Raw genomic sequence first — 20,767 nt, 5'->3', positions numbered from 1 at the left:
GTCAGAGACAGTCTGTTTTCAGTCTCACATTCTGAGCCATATGTTTGGCCTGATGACCAACATATCTTGAGATCACATGTGAGGACCATGAGACAGTCCAGCTTCAGCTCAGCTGTAACGCCCCAATCCTACACCCAGTGATGTCATGTTAACCAAATGTTATTTCATCCTACTGAGGTTGGTGAGAGCAACACCCACTGGATGTCTCCGGTCTTATTGAGACCACAAAGAAAAAGTGAACTTTTTCTCCCCTGTGAATCCTTTTTCTAGCTGTGATAGATGGTGTTTCAGAGTCATCCCTGCCCCTTGACTGCCCATATCCGACGTCTCACACTCAAAGAATGCCCACCGCTGACCACAGAGACATAAACACATACACTCAGGATGAGTTCATATGTTCCCTCTCTCACATCGTTTATAACTCTGTACCTTTAGCGCACCACCCTCAGCTAAGGCCTCAGCTGGAGACATCATCACATATATATACCATAAAGGGCTGAAACTAACATTGGCTTTCATTATCGATTCATCTTCTGATTATTTTCTAGATCGAACGATTCATTGTTTGATGATGTCAGTAAATAATGAGGCATGTTCTTTGCAGTTTCTCAAAGTCCCAGGTGATGTCGTTGCATGTTTTTTACATTTTTGAATTAAAATCACGATTAAAATCAACCAATTATAAAAACAGTTGGGAATAATCTTTCTGTCAATGGACTTGCTGGTTAGTCGTGTTATTGTTACAGCTCTAATACCAATGCGTACTAAAATGTATAGACAACAGAATATTTAGCGCTATATGTCAGCTGATGCAATCAACTTCCACAAAGAAAACAAATTCTGCTTCTTAACAGCTTTAAAAATTCTCATTCTTCTGCCACCCTTCTAAATGTGAACAGTCATGGACACAATTGAGGTATAATGCAGGGCGATGACTGAATGTGTTGTATGAAGAAATCTTGAAGACCAAGTCAGTCCTTGGGCCCTACCCTATTCCTTCCCGAAGCCCTGACCTGAACAAAGACCTGCGGCTGGGATTGGACAGTCAGTCCGGAGCTAAAACACGATCATGGATGATATAGTGTGGATAAGGCCTTTCCATTAGATAACAGTTGTACCGGAAGCTCATTTTTGACCTACGCTCCACATTTTTACTGGGAAACTTTTTTTTAACTGCCCATCGCCACCTCTCCTCTGCCTCCCCCTTTTCAATGCTTCTCTCTCACTCTGTGTCTCTCTTTCTCTCTGACAGGATTTCCTCCAGACACAAAGAACACCATGCACTGCCAAACAGATAAGCTCGGCCCAATGACTTGACACAAGGAGCCCATTCCTGTTACTTTATTACAAAAGGTGTTGATCCGACTGCTGAACCGCGGGATGAAACATGTGTGAAAACAATTAACCTTCTCACATTGGGCCACCCCCTTTCCCAGTTATTGTACAACCCTGTAAATTATAAATGAAAGCTGATTGGGGGCTTTACTGTACATGTACACTACACCAGCTAAAGCCTGTACGTGCATTGATATGTCCTGCATGTGTTGCCTTTTTTCTTGGCTGTAAGGGGTTTATAAAATCATGTGGTAACAGTCCTTTATAATTAAATAGCTTCATACTTTAGGCACACTGGGTCCATGAGAGTTTGGGATGTTTTATTGTGACTCGTTTGCAGCATTAAGACTTCAGCAGGAAAAATATCATCATCTTACCTTCCCATAGTCGGTGGTGAGGACCAAAGAAGCATCATCACAAGAGCTGACGGTGGAGGGGAGGAGCTGCTCTTTGTGCCTCAGCCACACACGGGCCCCCTGCAACACAATAGACAGAACAACATCATTAGCATCTGGATACAGGGCTCATATTTATAGGCGCAGTTGACATTTTGTGTAAGATGGTCTCCTGCATAATAATGTATTCCTGGAAGCTCTGAAAAAAAAAAACCCAATCGGTGTCATTATTTTTCCTCTGTTTCCCCTGAATGTCCCTCTTTGTGTCCACTTTGTCTCCTCCATGATCGCCTGTTTGTGCTTTTATCATGTTCTGTTGCTTGTACCTCTTAGAATAGTTAACAAATTGTACGGTGTCCTTGGGTGTCATGAAAGGCGCCTTAAATAAAATGAATTATTATTATTTAGAGCATGGAATACATACTTAATATTAATCAAAGGTAGTTTTAGAGACATAAAACATAACAAACATAGTCCATCTTTCGCGACTTACAGACCTTTACCATGTCTTGGATATATTTTTCTATCCCTTATTATATCAAATTGCCTCATCTCAAGTGTCATAATGTTAAGTTCATTATTTTTATATATGTGTATAACATTTCATAAAAGTCAAAACATCTCTATGTTTTAGGTAAAAATAGTACATTTGCCATCAATTATTTAAGCACCAGATGTATTCTTATTTAAATCTGCAGGACACTGTATAGGATTAAGCCAAAATGCGTTCAAACTGAACTGCAGTGTCTGATGTGGCTCACAGCTAACAATGGAGGTCTGCCACAGAGATGCTACATCAGGCTGACCTTTTTTGAATATGCAAGTGGTCTTTTGCATTACAATCACATTTCAATGACAAGAAAACGCAAGTTTCCAACCAAAAATATGTTAAGCAACATTCCTAGGTGTAATATCAACACGCCAGGTGAGTTATATCTGCTTGGATAGAAGAGACAGCAGAGATATTCTAGAAAAGCATAAAAAAAGCTTTGGATAAAAGCGTCAGCTAAATGCAATGTAATGTAATGTAAAAAGCAGGGATTACATCATCTGGTTTTCTTCCTCCTCTTCACTTTTTCCACATTTTTCTCAACATTGCACGTCCCTCTGTGCCACATAGCTGCTGCCTCACCACACTAAACTGGCACAGTTATCCTCTTATTTAACTGTCAGTGCCTTTTAGTAGAGAACATCTGTTAGCCAGGCCTGCATGCAGAGGGTGTGTCAGAGACTAAAACTAGCACTCAGTCATACACACTCAGTAAAACTGTCAAAGAGGTTTAGCAGATTGATGTTTCATCCCATAAAATAAAAGAATAGTGACCCAAGTTAGCTTGTGGCACTTTAGCAAAACACTCATGACAAATGTTTATGTCTACCATCCTTTCTTTTTTTCTATATTTAATTCAAGGAAACCACAGCAGGCTTCTTGCCAGTTGTCCCAGATCAGATCCTGGTTCCAGACAGCGATTATCAGCAGGACTACAGCTGATCTGAGCAGCCTGGTGTCCTGTGTTTGTGTATCCACGTGAAGTCACCGGCCTTCCCAGACATGTTTGTTAGCAACTCAGTAACCAGGAGCAATAACAGGAATCTGAGGCTGATTGCTCACTGACTGTCATTTCCTTACAGTGGCTCAAGATACATTCATAGAACCGGCTGTGTTTGAAGGAGTAAACATTGTAAATCTTTAACGATGAGTTAAGAAACCGCAAATAAAACCTTTGTTAAACAATAGAGAATATTGGAAATCATCTGATAATGAAACTCTGACCTTCAAATTAAACGTCTACATTTTAGGAAAGAGAAAAATAATACCACTCATATCTGTACATTTTACTACATTAAATGTAAAGCTGAAGCCAGCAGATCCTTAGCTTAGCATTAAGGCTGGAAACAGCTAGCCCAGCTGTTCTGCTTTAAAAAGGTAACAACATTTGGGTTTATCTTTAAAGCTCACCAATTCAAATATTATGTGTGGTTTGTTTAAACTGTAAAAAGGGTTAGGGTTGAACATTGACATTGTAATGTTATGATGGGTTATAAGAGTGATCTTACCACTTCACTTTCGGCTTTTAAGAAAGCCAGAAAGTGTATTACCCAAAATGTCAAGGTTTTCCTTTAAGAAGCCTGGGTGCTAATTAACCCACAATCCTTTGCAGCATGTTCAATCTCATCATTGATATCTTCAGCTGTACTAACAAAACAAAACATTTTAAATAGGATGTGCACTTTGAAGGAATGTGCCCTGTAGGTCATCCTCTCTTGTAAAAAGCTTGTCTTTGATAAAGTAAACACCATCAATCATCACGACCATTGAAGTGGCCGGAGGAAACATGCAGCAAAGGGAATTGTGTGTCCAACAGAGCATAAAACTGAACAGATCAATATGCATGGATTCCACTAGGAAACCGTATACAAGGTCACCACTTTCAGACATCAATCCTCATTAACTATTTACAACAGGCTGCCACGTGTGCGCACACACACTCTCATCCGTGGGGCACAACGTTTTGCCACCAGGGTCAGAACGAAGATCAAGATGCTTTTGTTTAATAGCTTCTATATTTACATGAAACATCATCTGCTTTAATGGTACTGAATCCCAGAAACAAAAAGGAAGTTGGTTCAATAAAGAATTACCATTCAATAAATGCAATTGATACACCGCTCAGAGTGATGATTGGTCTCTATTCTCTTCTTATTCTGTGATTCAGGCCTCCTTTTTGGACAAAGGGTCACTCAGTCCAACCAGCCAGTCTGTAAACCTACTTCCATCATCAAGGACATTTTTTCTCCTCCAGTCGGCTAATGGAGCGCAGCTAAATGTAGCTCTCTCAAACCACGGGGGAGAGCGGTGAGTGGGATGAAGGGGGTCGTGTAAATTAGGATGAGGCTGAGGGGAGGGGCGAGGCAGAGGGGAAAGAGGAAGGGTGCAGGCACCTGATAATGTCCCGCCTTCCATTGTCTGGAAAAAGAGGCAGACAAACAGAAACATCAGGACACAAATATAACAGAGGCATTCTCCAGCACGTGGATTATATCAGTTTTAATGTGAGACGATTGGTGATTTCCACACCAGCGGCCGACAGTGTCTGCCTGGTACCAGCCTGGCATTCATGGCCTATTCAGGGAAAAGCTGCTTCACGTGAATTGCAGAGGTCCAGTGAGGAGATTAATAGTGTTTACTCTATAGATTTAAGAAGATCAGCTGCTGTTATGTAACTGGAAATCACAGGGACTTGAACTCAGCAGAATGTTGCCGGTACTCTTCGTTGTTCTAGAGGCTCTGTGCATTGGGGCTGACATTATAAAGAAACATACGAAGTAACAAAATAAAGATTACAAGAGATTTTACACAGTGGTAAAACAGTGGGCAAGCCATGGCATGAAAAGCAGTGGGATGTGTTTCTACACCACATCGCGGTATTGCTTCAACTTCTGTGACGCAAATATTAAAGCACAATTTTCCAGGACTTGAAAGGTTCAGTGCTGAGTCAGAGTCTCAGAGGTTTTCCATTCCCATAAACAAAGACAAGCTCCGTAACAATTTAATGGATACTGACAGATACAACTCACCACACAGCACGCTCATTGCAAATGGTGCAAGACTTCAGAGAACTAAAAATTCCCAGTTAATTAAATGAGTCAACACTATATGGTAAAAACCAAAAGCCAGCCAGCTGGGCCATAAAGATGCCAACTCTGGCTTGGCTTCCTCCATCAGCGTCTGGGCAGTGAGCTGGTCTCTGGAGAACTGCCCACCAGCCACTATTATCTTAATTGTGCAGAAACAGCCACATCATAGTCATCGAACAGACGAAACGCTGAACTAGCTTCTTTTTTAAGAACACCTATTCGATTCTAACAATCTTTAGTAGCCAAAATGTAAAAAATATTCTAATCAACTTAAAAGGCAGTAAATTATGAACAACTCTGGCACCCCAATGTTCTCTAATATCCATTACCCTCTCAAAGCTGTTGCCCCCTGATTGTATGCAAGAAGATGATCCTAAATTTGACTTGCTTTACCAATTTACCTTTTTACATTTATACGATTATTAAATGTGTAACCTTGCCACAAGCAGAATGAGGAGGCATTCATCAAGTTTTTTTGCAAACGTCTTCAGACTTTCATGCCCTCTGTAATAAAGACTATTGGCTGTGAGCAATGAACACAATATAAAACAACATCCTGAAAACATTTGGATATTCAGATCTGTTTTAAATCAACTCAGGAATGTGTCTCGGTAACCATCAGCTAGTAACATTTCAATTGGTGGAACAATTGGTGTTTTTCTCCAGGACAACCAACAGTGTTTGTCCACTTGTTTGTGTCTTTGTAAGTGAGTGTGTGTGCCTGAAGGGTATACAAGTAGAGATGAATTGTCTCAGCAACAGATGGTCTCACCAAAGCTCCTCCCCCTTGACCCCTCCATCCTCAGGAGCTCTGTCACTAAGTCAGGAAAAAGGCAACCACCTCTGATTGAGAGCTCAGAAGTTAACCAGGTGGAAATATCCCAAACAATGGCCAGCTGGGACGCAAAAGGGACACGTGTTTCAGCTCAAGTTAAGTCCCCTTAACTTGAATCACCTGCTGCTGCAACACCAACCAATCTGACTAAACCAGTGAGATTGTGTGTGTACTGCTTGCAGACAAATAATAGAAAAGTACAGTGATGTTATAATGGAACACAGCCTTCACCGGTTTTAATTAGAAAGATAACCCCCACCACCGCGCCTCCGGTAACCAATTGTTTTAACAGCCCCATTAAAAAGCAAAGCAGAACTGCTGCTGTGACATTTCCAGCTCAAGCTCATTTCACATTCTTAATGCTGCATGTCACTGGGCACATGTAGCACTGCTGAGGCAGAACCCAGCTGATAAAAGTAACCCGACCCACCTAAACCAACCAGAGTTTGAGGCTTGAGTCTCCGTAGATTATACAATGACATCCAGCTCAGAGATTTTCTAATGAATGGGCCTAAAATATTTAAGCGCTAACACAGTACAAGGTGCAACGGCTCTTTCTCTGCTGTCTGACGTAGCAAGAGCGCAGTCGGTATCAGATGATCGTATCAGACAGAACAAAAGAGAGCTAATTAAGTCATCCTGAGTTGGACACGGATGAACAATTAGTTATGATAAGACCATTGATTGGATCATAGAATGGTTTTAAAGGGTGGTGAGTAAACGGCTGCCCAGCGGACAGCAGTGCTGCGGGTTGGCCTGAGCACTAAAGCCTGGCTAAGAGACAAGTTGATTCCTGAAAAGCATCTCATGTGTTATGCTAAGTTAAACGTAACACCGGAATGTATTGGTCTTTCACTTGTCCTTCTCGGGTGTGCTTGCTCTCATTATTTTTTTGTTTTGTGCTTGCCAAAGATCAGAATAAAGTTCTGAGTGACGTCCTCAACTTCATTGCAGATGTTCAAAAATACATATCGTTTTTATAAATATGTGTAGGATAAAGGTCCTTCATTTCATTTCCACCTCAAACAACAGGTCAGTGACAGCATTACCATAACAAAAGGAGAGCCATAAGGCCGAGTCAATAAACCTTTGTGACCTCACTGGGACAGATGTGCAGTCCAGAATACTGGCGGGATGGTTGCCCTGCTTTTAGGGCTATACAAAGTCTAAAAAAGGAAAACATATCCATCCTAGTTTCTTAAATCTTAGGAGATGTCCTTTTTCGACAGTCCAAAATCTAGGAATATTCAGTTTAATATAGAATAAAGACAGCATATTTATTGTTGTATTGGAAAGATGTGGGCAATAATAAAAGGCACAGGAATGTATTTAGACAGAAAATAAACAGGTAACAATGCAGGACTGCTGTTGTCCATCAAAAGGGAGAAAAGCCACATTTAGGGATTGAATGAAATCCCCTGCATGCTGATTGCGTGGAACGAGGACAAATACGCCAAGTAGCTATGAGATTAAAAAAATGGGCCGACTGCAGTTGGGAGGGGAATCAGGGACAAGGTCCTTCTGGTTCTTTGGCCAAAAGCTTTTAATTTGGGCAAAAGCTGCACGTCCACATAAAGTGCATATTTCATATTTGTAAATTTTTAATACTCTTCTCCCATGTCATGCTTTTCCGGTTATTACCCGTCCCCTTGTGTGTTATGAAGGTTTTTATGCATGTAAATGGTCTGCAGAGTCACAAACCCTCAAAGTACACCCTGTAGCGAGTAAAACTCTAACACAGAAAATACCTGTCTGTGCTGCCTCAGAAAGCCTCGTTGGAGATTTCTCTTTTTCTTCCTGGGTACAGTGACGTGCCCATACCCAAATGGACCCATTGGTCCAATCAGTGGAGCTCCTCACACATACACACACACGCTCTCTCAGCGACGAAACTGTGACGCGCTGGGGGGGTGCGGGTGCTAGTGGAGCCTCGCAGATGGGGGTGCTGCAGCCCCCTCAGCACCATAAATATAAATCTATTCTAATATACCTCAACAATGGAATTATTATCAGTAGAAATGGCCATGACATGGGACCTTTAAGTACCGTTCACAAGAGCTCTTCAGTAGAGCTTATTGAGAAATATTTCTCGCACAAATGTTCCAAGCCCTCATGCACCCGTCTGGCATCATGTTGTATATAATTACTAACCAGTGTAAAGAATAAATTAATGATACAGTGATTAAATTCAAGAGTGCTTCTGCGAGCCCCTGTTACATTTACTTGTTTCTTTGTGTCCTCACTGCCACTGTAAGGTCTGCCTGCTGGTGCCCACAGGGGCAGGGGGTGAGGCGGGGCAGGGGGTGAGGCGGGGCAGGGGGTGAGGCGGGGCAGGGGGTGTGACCGAGGGAGAAATCAGATGATTAACGGCAACCTTCAACATCTGTGCTGCACAATGTATGAATTAATGATGGAGGGAGCAGCTGATTAGCTAATGGAGGAGGAGGAGTCCCGTAGGGAGCCGGGTTTCCCCAAGTCTGGGGTGGGGGGGTGCTCAGAGGGAAAAAAGGGTGTGTTTCATCAATTGTCCTTGACTCCCAGGAGCTGCCTGAACGCCCGCTGAGGAAGATATAAACAGACTTAAAGAAAGATGGCCCTGAGGCAGCCGCCTCACCAGTTAACCCAGTCTTCATTTGCATATTCATAGACTGTTTTTGTTAAAGCAAAACGTCTGAGGATGATGATGTTATGAATGCAACTGTGTGACTACTGACTAGGTTAATGGGAATCAAACACATGCTAAACACAAGCAATCTTAAGCATACTACATGGAGTTTCAACATTAATCTAACAGGTTAAGCAAATGTATGAACGTTTATTGGAGATATTTAGATAACATATTCAGTCTATTGTGACATTTAACCGTTACAAGCTTGACATCTTCATATTTCAGAGGACATAAGAAAAATACTTGTTTATTACTTAAAAGCATCAATTGATTATCAAAACATTTACTATTGACTCATAGATTCGTCAACCAATATTTGAATCTCTGTTGATGTGTGTGTGTGTGTGTGTGTGTGTGTGTGTGTGTGTGTGTGTGTGTGTGTGTGTGTGTGTGTGTGTGTGTGTGTGTGTGTGTGTGTGTGTGTGTGTGTGTGTGTGTGTGTGTGTGTAAGAACAGTGTGCCTGCATGCATTTGGTAGTGTTTGTATGTTTTGTCTTGCTGGGGAGTTAAAAAGCCCCTCCCTCTGTCATCATCTGTTGTAGCTAATCTGCTAAATTGCTAATGAGTATATTGTAGAGAATTAGCATAACAAATGATGTCTGCAGGAGCACAGAAAGAAGAAGAAGAAGAAGAAGCGGTGCACTTGACACTCTGCCACAGACTCCTGCTTTGCATCCTTATCATGAGTGCACATGACTTTTCTTCCATGTTCTAGAGTGATCAAAGCATCAGTATGACCCTGTGCTCAGAGCTCTGATATTTCTTTTATCCACAGAATAGGATCCAGGATGGGACGCAGGGGTAAGCATAATGTGATTACTGCCTGTTTGATTGGATTGTGAGCTAAGCTACATGACTGTATATCACCACCTGGCATCCCTACTCCTGTCTGAAATCTACACATCTCACCCTCTCGGAGCTCATGTGAGGACTGTTTTGGAGTCACACAGCAGGAGTCCCAGAGATATTTGAGGAATGCTGCTCAGTGAGGACTGTCAGAGGCTGAGCATGTGTGTGAGTCAGTCAGCTGGGCACGGGTCAGTGGGGAAGTGGTTGTAAAGGTTGAGTGCATGGCTCCAGTTACATTGCCTTTGACCTTCGCTCGTACCTCACACAGTGCCAGATTGATTATTATGGCTTGTGGGGACCCTCCTGTCTTCCACATATTGTATCTGTCTAGAAATGTGGTTATTGCGGACGGATATTATTGATTGAATAAATGGCAGAAACCGTTTTTTCTCAGATCTGAGATACCTGGTGTGCTTGCTTTTTCTCGGTGGTATAATATTCTAAATTGAACAACTGGATGTATTCTGGGCTTCCCTCACCACGTTGTCAATTGTGATGAATTAAATCAATGAAGTTCAGAAAAGAGGCCAAACACACAGATCGGAATAAACAAGTTGCTTTGAGATATTGATTAGAAATTTGCATTTTATATTATTTTGCATTTTAAACCAAATGATTAATCCATCACCCCCCTGTAGCAAGCCGAGTAGGCAGATTAATCGATAATGGGAATTATGCATATTTCAATACTGTCAGAGCAGTACCTCCATAGACTTGCTGCACAAGCACATACATGACATTTAAAGCTCTCGATTTATTATAATGGTAAGGAGGGAGGGAGCATTGGAGGGAGGGAGCATTGGTGGTCAGTATGACGTAACGGTCCAAATCGATTGGACACATTGGAGATATGCATGAGGTTGTGCAGCATTAGATTGTTCAAGTGCCTCAGTCCAGGAACGGATAAACAAAGATTAACTTCTACCTCCTCTTCCATGCTGCGGAAATCTGGAGGTCATTTCATACTGGGTCGGAGGATGAAGGCTGGGTTCAAGTGTGAGAAATAAACTCAACGTCTTGAAACACCCGGAACATTTCACCACATGCGACTGTCAGTATCTCAGTGTACGATCCTACAAACAACCTCAGGCCAAACCACACACACTCATGCCCTAATAAACAGACTGGGATTGGATGGGAAAGCTAACAGGTCATGACTGTGGATGGTGCCATGCTGTGTTGTTTTCGTCTTTTAAGCACCAAGGTGCCAGTTAGACTCTCCAGGCCATGGCTATGCTCATGCACTGTGAGATGTGTGTTTAGGCCCGGCGGGGTGTTCCTCCTGCAATTAGTCCTGAAATGACACCCGTAGCAGCAACCTCATCACGAGGTAGTCAACAATTTTACTGTTTTTTAAATATTTTTCACCTTAGGCCATGCTCTCCTGTGGTTATGCAATGTATTTTACTTAGACACATAGGAACATTTAATATGGAGGTAAGTGTGTGGAGACATACTCCATCCTGGCTGCCTCTGTGCGCAGTAATCATAGAGGGCTAAAAAGGGAAAGTCAACATCTGGCCCGGGAGCAGTAATCACAGGTTGGCTGTTATTAAGCTGCCAGACACAACCTTTGAACTGAGAGGATTTAAGCGGCACTCATTACCAGCTCTCTGTGTCTGTCAGGTAGGGCAGCCAAGGTCAAGGCCAACGGACATCCATTTATTATTACTGTGAGAGGGGGAAGCCGTGACGAAGAGTAACGTTGGTTTTCTTTATGTAAGAATATATTTAAAAAGTAATTGATTTCTGTGGAGTTTAGAGTCCGGATTCATCTGCTGGAGATGTACAGGAGCATTATAAATATGAAATCTTAAAGAGACATGAGAAAGAGATAAGATTTAAAACACAGACAGTGGCCACACACTTCATATGACAGCTAAATCATTCAGACATCTTCGAGATAACACAGATCAGTATGTTCTGAAAAGTAGTATTTCAATACAAAAAGAATCGTTCTGAAAAATGCGCTTGTTTTCTTTCTTGCTGAAAGATAAATGAAAATACAGACAACTCTTTGTGCACTGCATGCTACATTTGAGGCTATGAGTCAGCAGTCTAACAAGAACAAAATGTTGTATTTAGTGCGCTTTGAAGCGGTTTGTATGTGTATTTTTGATGTGTATCGACAAAGCCATGCTAGCTGTCTTTTTTTAGTCTTAAGATAAGCTACACATTTAGACATGGGAGTAGCATGGAACTACTCGTTTTATTCTCAGAAAAGAAGACCAATAAAAATATATATATAGCTCTGTCCTTGAAGAAATTGGCCACTCATACTATTAAAAGTCCCTGCTGTTCTGATACTGAACCGGTCAAATAAGTCAAACCATGAGCTGCTTTTAGTCCAGGGTGACCTTACTGCTTGTACAAAACATGCCTCATTTTTATTTTACATTTACAGATAAAGCAGACAATGGTCGATGATGTTCTCTTTCATCATAGCCTTGTTGAAATGACAAAAGATGTGTGATTTGCCAAAGTGTCCCAAGGTGATTTATATTTCAAAGAATGACACACCCAGGACAGCCCACACAGGACAGCCCACACACACACACACACACACACACACACACACACACACACACACACACACACACACACACACACACACACACACACACACACACACACACACACACACACACACACACACACACACACACACACACACACACACACACACACACACACACACACACACACACACACACACACAACACACACACACACACACACACCAACACACACACACACACACACACACACACACACACACACACACACAACACACACACACACACATACACACACACACACACACACACACACACACACACACACACACACACACAGGGCGGATGGGAAGGAAGGATGGGTGTTGGGGAGTAGATTGATCGTTAAGTATGTTTTATGAGCTGAATCTTGTTAACATAATGTTGACTTTTTCTCAACACCTTGAGAGACTGGAGGAGAGGAACCAATGAGGTATGCCAACCAGGATCAGACTGGATGTCAGTGAAGGACAGCTATTAAAAGGAAGAGGAATTAAAGGAATCGTTTGATGTTTTCAGAAACCCATTATTTGTGAACAAAGTGTGGAGAGATGAAGATGTTCTTTTCCCCTTAACACAAATACATTGGTGGCTTTGTCTGAAAAGCTTGGTGATGTAGCATGTTTAAGCTAAAATCAACAGCATGGTGTCAGCGGGAGGTTATCACAGCACTGAGCTCCCCGTAGACCGGGGTCAGGTTACTGATAGAGACACAAGAAATGCAAACACAAGCAAAGGAGGTGAAAAGGCTCGAATCAGACTTTTAGCAAACAGTTGACTCACGTTTTGGATTTCAAGCGGTGGTTCCCCAACCTTAACTGCCTTACCTAACACCAAGCATCTGTGTCATTATCAGCAAGGATTATCTATGTAATTTGGTGTGTAGTCAAACAATGCCTGTTGGTAATTAGTCTCAGCGCTCTTGTGACAGATGAAACCACCTCCAGACTGTACCAAGCTGCAGGAGTTCTGCTGACGCACACATAAACCACTGCCTTAATAATACCTCCCTCTGTTCTCAAACAGCCACCGCTGCTAATTCACCACAACTTCAACCCTGTCTACAGCATTGTTTCAAAGTCCCCTCATTTCATTAGTTTAATTATAGGTTAAGACAGGGAACAGTTTAAGGAATGCAGGATCATTAGGCATTTCTGAGCTTTGCATTCCTTCCATCCTTCCTTCCTTACTCCATCAGCTGGACGTTAGAGCAATGGTTCTCAGCTCTCTAAAGTGGCAGCTGGAGGAAGTGACAACTGGGCAGAAAAGACCCTGGGTAGAGAAATAGTCCACCCTCCGAAGCCGGTTGGCCTTTCTCACGTTACCCATTTCAACACAGAATGCTTACCGAGCACGCCGACCCACGGCTCCGGCTTCAAAGCAGCAGACATAAACAGCATAGGGCTGCGACGGATGTTTCAGGATGGGGGAGAATGTGTTCATGTGTTGGGCGGTGGTGATGGTGTGAAACCTAAAGCCTTGTCACTACACCTCTACAATACATGGATGACAGGCTGCCCATGACCGGGAATGTCAGGGGTCAAGGCTGAGAATCTGAGATTCCCTGTGTCAGAGTATCTTTAAGAGCAGGAATTCAGTGTGTTATGTAGAGAAGGAGTTACCGGGCGTTGAGAGGTCCTCATGTGGCTTTACAGTGTGGGGCAGCTGCTGCTATAAAAGGAACTGATTACCAATTTAGAAAGGCACATAACTTCCTCAACAGGATGCTCCAGAAAGAAATAACATATTTAAGGGGTTCTATGTTTAAACACGCATACACAAAGCCACAGGTGTGGGAATATAAAGGGATGCCCTGACGTTTAAACAAAGAAATCCACGATGACCAAGCCCAGCCTCCTGGCAGAAGTCAGAGGGCACGAAAAAGAGACTACAGGTATTATGTGTGTTTAGTTGGCCATGTCTATGAAGAGGACGGGTTGGGCGTTGAGGGGAGGCTTCGCTGAGGGATTTATGGTGTTGGGTCAACTCCTGAAAGGAAAAGGCCATGCTGATGGGACAGGATGAGCTTTTACGATGATCCTGTGCCACTCCTTACTTTCTAACCCCGCCATCATCTTGTGCAGGGGATTGACTCTAGACACTAGATTAGATCAGAGCAACACAAACTGATACACTGGTCAGCGTTCATTTGAATTCATCTACAAATGAACTCTGTTTCTTCTCAGATCAAATGGCAGAGAGTATGCAAAGGTCGAAAAAAGGATATCTGTATGTGTTGACATCTACATCCTGTAATCTCTCCAACTGATTGATTCATTGGATGCACAGAAACAAATTGTGTCTAAGATTTATCCTGAGTCGAGTTTAATCCTCGTCTTACTTCACTTCCCAAATTCCTGCTTAATTAAATCCACACTGGTCTCCCTGATAAATGCAGGAATCTGGTTCCTTAACCCTAAAGTCCTTTAGAAAACCAGAACAGTTCATTTACTTTAATGCAGTTTTTCATTCAAATGTGAAACAACCACCCCAGATACTTCTATTCCACTGCTGACTAAAGTCAAACTATCATCTTTAGTAAATACATTTGAATGACACCTGAATTACCCCAAAAAATTACATGAATTCAGGAATATTTCCATCCATTTTTAATAGAATATAATCGTTTAATGTCATTATACATGTAAACATTTTTAAGGATGAGTTATTTTCCTGGAATAATCCCTTCCTCTTTAAATACTTTTAATGTATAGCTTTGGTCAAACAGATATCACTGTTGTGTCCAAGGACGAATGACATCCTCTAGCAGTCTGATATTATCTGCTTGAAACAGCATAATCCAGGAGTCACCTCTGAGACACACTGCACCTTCACTGAGTCACAGATCATCTCACCATCTGAGGCGGAGTACTGCTGTTGTAGAGATACAGCAGGTGAGTGGAGGGATCCACCACCAACACACACTGTCTCTTTTTCTGTGAGTGTGTGTGCCCTCGTCTTAGTCAGAGGAGGATGACAAAGCAGACCTATAGCCAGTCTCTGCACAGTGTGTGTGTGTGTGTGTGTGTGTGTGTGTGTGTGTGTGTGTGTTCTAGCATTACTATACTTGTGGGGACCTAAATCTGTTTGCATAGTCACATGTGGGGACTGGCTTCCCTTATGGGGACAAATTGGAGGTCCCCATGAGGGGAATCATTAATTTTAGGGTGAAGACTTGGTTAGGTTTAGGATTAGGATTAGGGTTAGGGTAAGGGTTAGGCATGTGTTGGTTATGGTTAAGGTTAGGATAAGTCTCCAGGAAATGCATGTAAGTCAATGTAATGTCCCCTAAAGTGATGTATACATGGTATGTGTGTGTGGGCTGAATTGCAGATGACACATCCGCAGGGCACACACTCTTCTTCTTCTTTTTTACAGGCACTGGATTGGCTATTATGAACTAAAGCTACAAAGGAGGAAAAAGATAATGACAAGGAGGCTGTCACATGAGTCCTGTTTGTCTTTGTATTTCAGTAATAAGATTATCTGAGTTGAATTAAAGAAGAGATTACAAAGTCACACACAGAAATACTGTAACAGAGGCTTGTTAGGGAGTTAGAGTTCCCATTACAGCTGCATCCTGTACACCAGCCCAGTGCTATAGTCTGGTATTTCAATGCAGGGGAAAGCATTAAAAAGACCACAAACACAGCAGAATAAATGTTCTTAATAGAGATGAATCAACCAACACTTTACAGACGCGTAAACTCAAACTAATCTCAAAGCAGCCATGGACAGGCACGCGCACAGCATAACAACAAAACAAAGACCGTCGAGTGCTCAAAATAATGACAAAAGTCACGTTAAAAGTAGAGAGCAAAGACAAAAACAATGTTTAAGTAAGGGCAAAGCGGTTTCTTACCTCTATAAAGAATGTATCCATTATTACTGAGTGCCCAAAGCTCACGTCCCTTTGTAGTCTGAGTTCAGGGTACCACGGTAGAGGAGGAGAGGAAGCTGTATTCCCAAATTATTTCCATCCGCGTCGCTAGCATAAAGAAAAGTTCTTCCCTCCGTCCCCTCGCTCAAAACTCTCGAGTCATCTTTCAGTCCTGTGTTGCTACACTTCGGAGTTTTTCTTCACCGTTTGTTGGGTGTCCCGTGAAGCCTGAGCGGTGCTGTGTTTCTGCTGTCTGCTCGTTTCAATGAACCCGGCACATTATGCACAGAGGCGGGGCCTGCAGGGTCACAGCCCCCCCCCCCTCCCACAGCATACGCCCTCTTTGTGTACATCCCTACATAAGGCCTGATGGTTTTAAAGGATGTGCACATTTCCCCTGTTCAACACACACACGGTTACTCCTTTAGCAATACAGGATGATGTAAACAAATGCAGGAATTGTTGCAAAATGAAAAGCAAGTCATTTTTTGCAGCATAGTGAATTTAATCGCAGTTAACCATGAATGGTGTATGTGATGGATTGAGCATAAGAACCATTATTTAGACTTCCCCTTTGGGAAAAATAAAATGAGAAGGAAGAGGAAGAGGCAGACCAGAGGGAGCAAGTCTGCTTTGTTTAAGTCAATGATTGTTTACCAAGTGGGGTGGTATTCAGGACATGTGCAGTTTTTTTTAGTGTAGGCCATTAGTCAATGCTGCACAATTCAGGCATGTCCAGAAACTGACTGGGTTATTGTGGTCTAGGCTAGTGATTCTCAAATGGGGGTACGCGGACCCCTGGGGGTACGTTGGGGTACTGCAGGGGGTACGTGAGATACAATTATTTTTTTTTAAAGTTAATTACAAAAATAATCTTTTACAATTTTACATAAAACATTCCTAAAACCACCAAGGAGGTCCTCATATAAACATATCAAATGTGTGTATTGTCACAATAACATATGACTTAAATTGAAAAACTCCTTGGAAAAATCTGTTTTATAAAAGTGTTATGTTATTTCTTCTCATGCATAAAATGAAAATATCCTTAGTTTGTTGTAATGCATACCACGAAGGAGTTAATACATCACACACTGAGGGAACATCACTATATTGTAATTATTTATATAGGCTTTTTCGATCAAAAAATTTCGGGATCGGTCAGGGGGTACTTGGCTGAGAAAATGTTTCAAAGGGGGTACATTACTGAAAAAAGTTTGAGAAGCGCTGGTCTAGGCGACTTAAATGCAGTTTATAGTTTATTTCAAAGTGTCAAGTACTGAAACGTTCTGCTGGTCTGGTTGTGCAGTTAGCATTTATTTGTTCGAAATAGCCAATGTAGATGTAGACCTGTACATGTTAGCTATAGCTAGCTCAGGGTGCCCAGCTATGTGGTGGATTGTGGTGGTTATGTAACTGTAATAGGAAACGTTTCCAAATGTGTCAGATTTTCTTTGGAGGGGGCTACTTCTGTTCCCTCACTTCTGCTATAATAATTACCTTGTGAGAGTAAACAATCACCTTCATGTCATGATTCTGTTCATGCTGGTACATTTAACAGAAATGTTGTATTATCCAAATGTTTCTCCCCAGTCAACAGATGGAATAGTACTGGTCGTCAATTAATTCAGAAGGGAAATGCACAAGCTCTTTAATCTGTGACTTTATGCCAGTAAGATCAGCCATCCTCTCATGACCTGTGGATAGTCAATCTAATCTATAGTCATGCAAGAGATCCAGGCTGGCAATGTGGAGCAATTGTTATGTAACAGTGTTGACTGTGTGGCACGAGATGGCAGAACTCATTCTCTGACATGTATTTAATAATGTTTATTACTAAAAAACTGGCTCCTGTTGGATTTACTTTACTTTGTAAACTCTGTCGTTATTCTCATATTCTAGTTTTGGTGTCAAGGTAAATGTGTTGATGGAGTTTTGTTGATGTATTTACAATAGTATGTAGTTTAACCCTACAGTACAGTACATATATATGTAATAAATAACATACAGCTAATGCTCTTTGATTTATCCTCAAATTAATAATGTTAGGGTGATCTCTTTTTGAATTTCTGAATGTAATGATTTTAGGACCAGTGAAGTTTTCTTAGTTAGCTTTAATGTATTGAATTGCTATTTCCAGCATATGAGTTTGTAGTCTATTTGATAAAGTTTATAAATGTTCTTAAAAGTAAATATGTTGCTTATGTTGGTTGAATTCAGTTGTATGACTATCTTCACAAGTCATATAGTTGCACAGTCATGTATTGTTCTCATCATACACAGTTTAGTTCTTACAGTTTAGTACTAACAGTGTGCTTGCTGGAGGTTTGGGGATTTGTGATTGTTAAACCTTAATGGGCAGCAGCATTAGGGAGAGTATTTTATCCTCAAATCAGGAATGAATGTCAGCTCTGTGAGTAGCCAAGGTGGCATTCTGTGGATATTCAGCATTGCACTGACTAAGCATTGCCCATAACACATTTGCCAAAACCAAACAATGGTGAAATAACTGCTCTTTGTTTCAGTCACTAATTTGACCCCTCAATGAAAACAGTGGCAAGTTGTCAGGCAGAGCGGTGATTTAAAAGTAATGCTGTCTTTCACCCTACCTGAGAGGACAAAGAGAACAAGAACAAAACATCCATTTGGTCATCGAGGGACCGGGGGAAGGGACGGGGATCATAGGCCCTGCTGTTGACTCCTGCTATGGTCTCAACTGCCTACATATGCTGGTTTGATCCTTAATAGGGGGACAAACTGTGCAGGTGAAGTGTGACCGTTGCTTTTGAGGTTGTGTAGGGAACTCGACATTCAAAACAAGTGGTGGACCATCACAACTGGACAATGAAAAGAGGAAAACAACCTCTTTTTGATTCAAAAGACCAAGCAACATTTTTATTGTAAATTATACAGTCAGTGTCAAGAAAGTATTTTAAAAAGTGCAGTTTCTTTCAAGGTTTTTTATTAAAGAATTGAGGAGGTTGAAATATCATCTCTGACCCTACATTCCTGAGGAACATACTGAAGCAGATACCAGGCATACCACAGACTGACGATCAGCTGAGAGTCAGGTATGCAGGGCTTATGCTGAAAATTATAACCATGAAGAGATGTGTTTCCATAATGTTTACTTATTGTCACAATCCTAATGTCATGTCACGTTTTTAGTTTAGTCTGTCTTGTTTTGTGTGTTATTTTGCTGTTCTGTTCCCACCTGTGTCTTGTTATCCTGTCGTTAGTTTCCCTGGTGTGTCTGATTGTCTAATTGTGTTCACCTGTTGCCCTTGTGTTTCTGCCTCCCCTGCCCGGCTGTTTCTTGTCTCGTGATTACCCCTCCCTGTATTTAGTCTTGTCTCATTGTTTGTTTGTCCTCCCTTCACGTCATGTTTCTTGGTTGTCTCTCTGGTCTTCCTCCATGTTTCTCACGGTCAGTTTTTGTGTAGTTGTTTTCTGTTACCGTTTCAAGTTTTGCCATGTGCTTTTAAATAAAGCTCGCTTTTGTTTCAAGACCTTTTTCCGTTTTTTGTAGTCTGCATTTGGGTCCTACCTTTTTCCACGATTCCTAACAGAATGAACCGACCAACAATGGACTCTTTTTATTTGGACTTGGTCTCCCAAGAGTAGCCTACACTCTTCAGTGTCATTATGCTGAATGGAGTAGATAGAACCTCGGCTAAAAGGGACAAAGAGGCTGTCCTCAAAAGGCTCAAATGGAGGTGGACAACGTGCCATGGTTGAGAAGCTCGTTGCCTGAGTTTCTCAGAGTTTTTTCTCGTAGCCCTGAGTGCCAGTCTCCATTCTCTGACCCTTTCTTGGGATCCCGCCTGGCGTTTGGAGGTCCACGGAGCCTCCAAAAGACCTCTAAAAGACGCAAGGTCAGGAAGCCAGCTTGTAATCGGGTACCGGTCCCAGCAGCCATGGTTCCGGCTCCAGTGCCGGCCCCAGCAGCCATGGTCCCTGCTCCAGAACCGGACCTTACAGCCATGTTTCCAGCTCCAGAACCGGCTCCTTCTCAGGTCCCCTCTCGAGTCTCTTCTCGAGTCACCTCTCAAGTCTCCTCTCGAGTCCCCTCTCAGGTCCCCTCTCGAGTTCCCTCTCAAGTTCCCTCTCGAGTCCTCTTTCAAGTCTCCCCTCGAGTTCCCTCTCGAGTCTCCTCTCAAGTCACCTCTCGAGTCCCCTCTCAAGTCCCTACCCAATGTCCAGGTTCCGCTGGGGGTCCTGCCAACTCCATGTCCTGTCCCGTTGGGGGTCCCGCCGACTACTCTTCTGCCGGGGGTCCTGCCAACCCTATGTCCTGTGCCGTTGGAGGTCCCGCCGACTACTCTTCTGCCGGGGATCCTGCCAACCCTATGTCCTGTCCCGTTGGAGGCCCCGCTGACTACTGTTCTGCCGGGGGTCCTGCCAATCCTATGTCCTGTGCCGTTGGAGGTTCTGCTGGGGGTCTTGCCAACTCCATGTCCTGTCCCGTTGGGGGTCCCGCCGACTACTCTTCTGCCGGGGGTCCTGCCAACCCTATGTCCTGTGCCGTTGGAGGTCCCCCCCACTACTCTTCTGCCGGGGGTCCTGCCAACCCTATGTCCTGTGCAGCCGACACCTGTTTAGTCGGAGGTC

At 42.6% G+C, this 20,767-nt stretch overlaps 1 protein-coding gene across 4 annotated transcripts in view; it reads right to left on the bottom strand.

Moving 5' to 3' along the window:
• The window catches only part of myo10l3 (myosin X, like 3), a 69,155-nt gene extending 52,734 nt beyond the window's left edge, over positions 1–16,421 (bottom strand). For all 4 annotated transcript variants that reach the window (XM_034232349.1, XM_034232350.1, XM_034232352.1 and 1 more), the window contains exons 1-2: positions 16,139–16,421; positions 1,713–1,811 (exon numbers count right to left, since the gene is read on the bottom strand). In XM_034232349.1, the coding sequence (XP_034088240.1) occupies positions 1,713–1,811; positions 16,139–16,159 (120 nt within the window). In that variant the 5' untranslated portion in view covers positions 16,160–16,421. The remainder of the gene's footprint in view (positions 1–1,712; positions 1,812–16,138) is intronic.
• Positions 16,422–20,767: the final 4,346 nt, after the last annotated feature.

Source organism: Gymnodraco acuticeps, unplaced genomic scaffold (genome assembly GCF_902827175.1).
Source record: "Gymnodraco acuticeps unplaced genomic scaffold, fGymAcu1.1, whole genome shotgun sequence".
NCBI classification, from domain to species: Eukaryota; Metazoa; Chordata; class Actinopteri; order Perciformes; family Bathydraconidae; genus Gymnodraco; species Gymnodraco acuticeps.
This window is presented reverse-complemented; position numbering and strand designations above follow the sequence as displayed.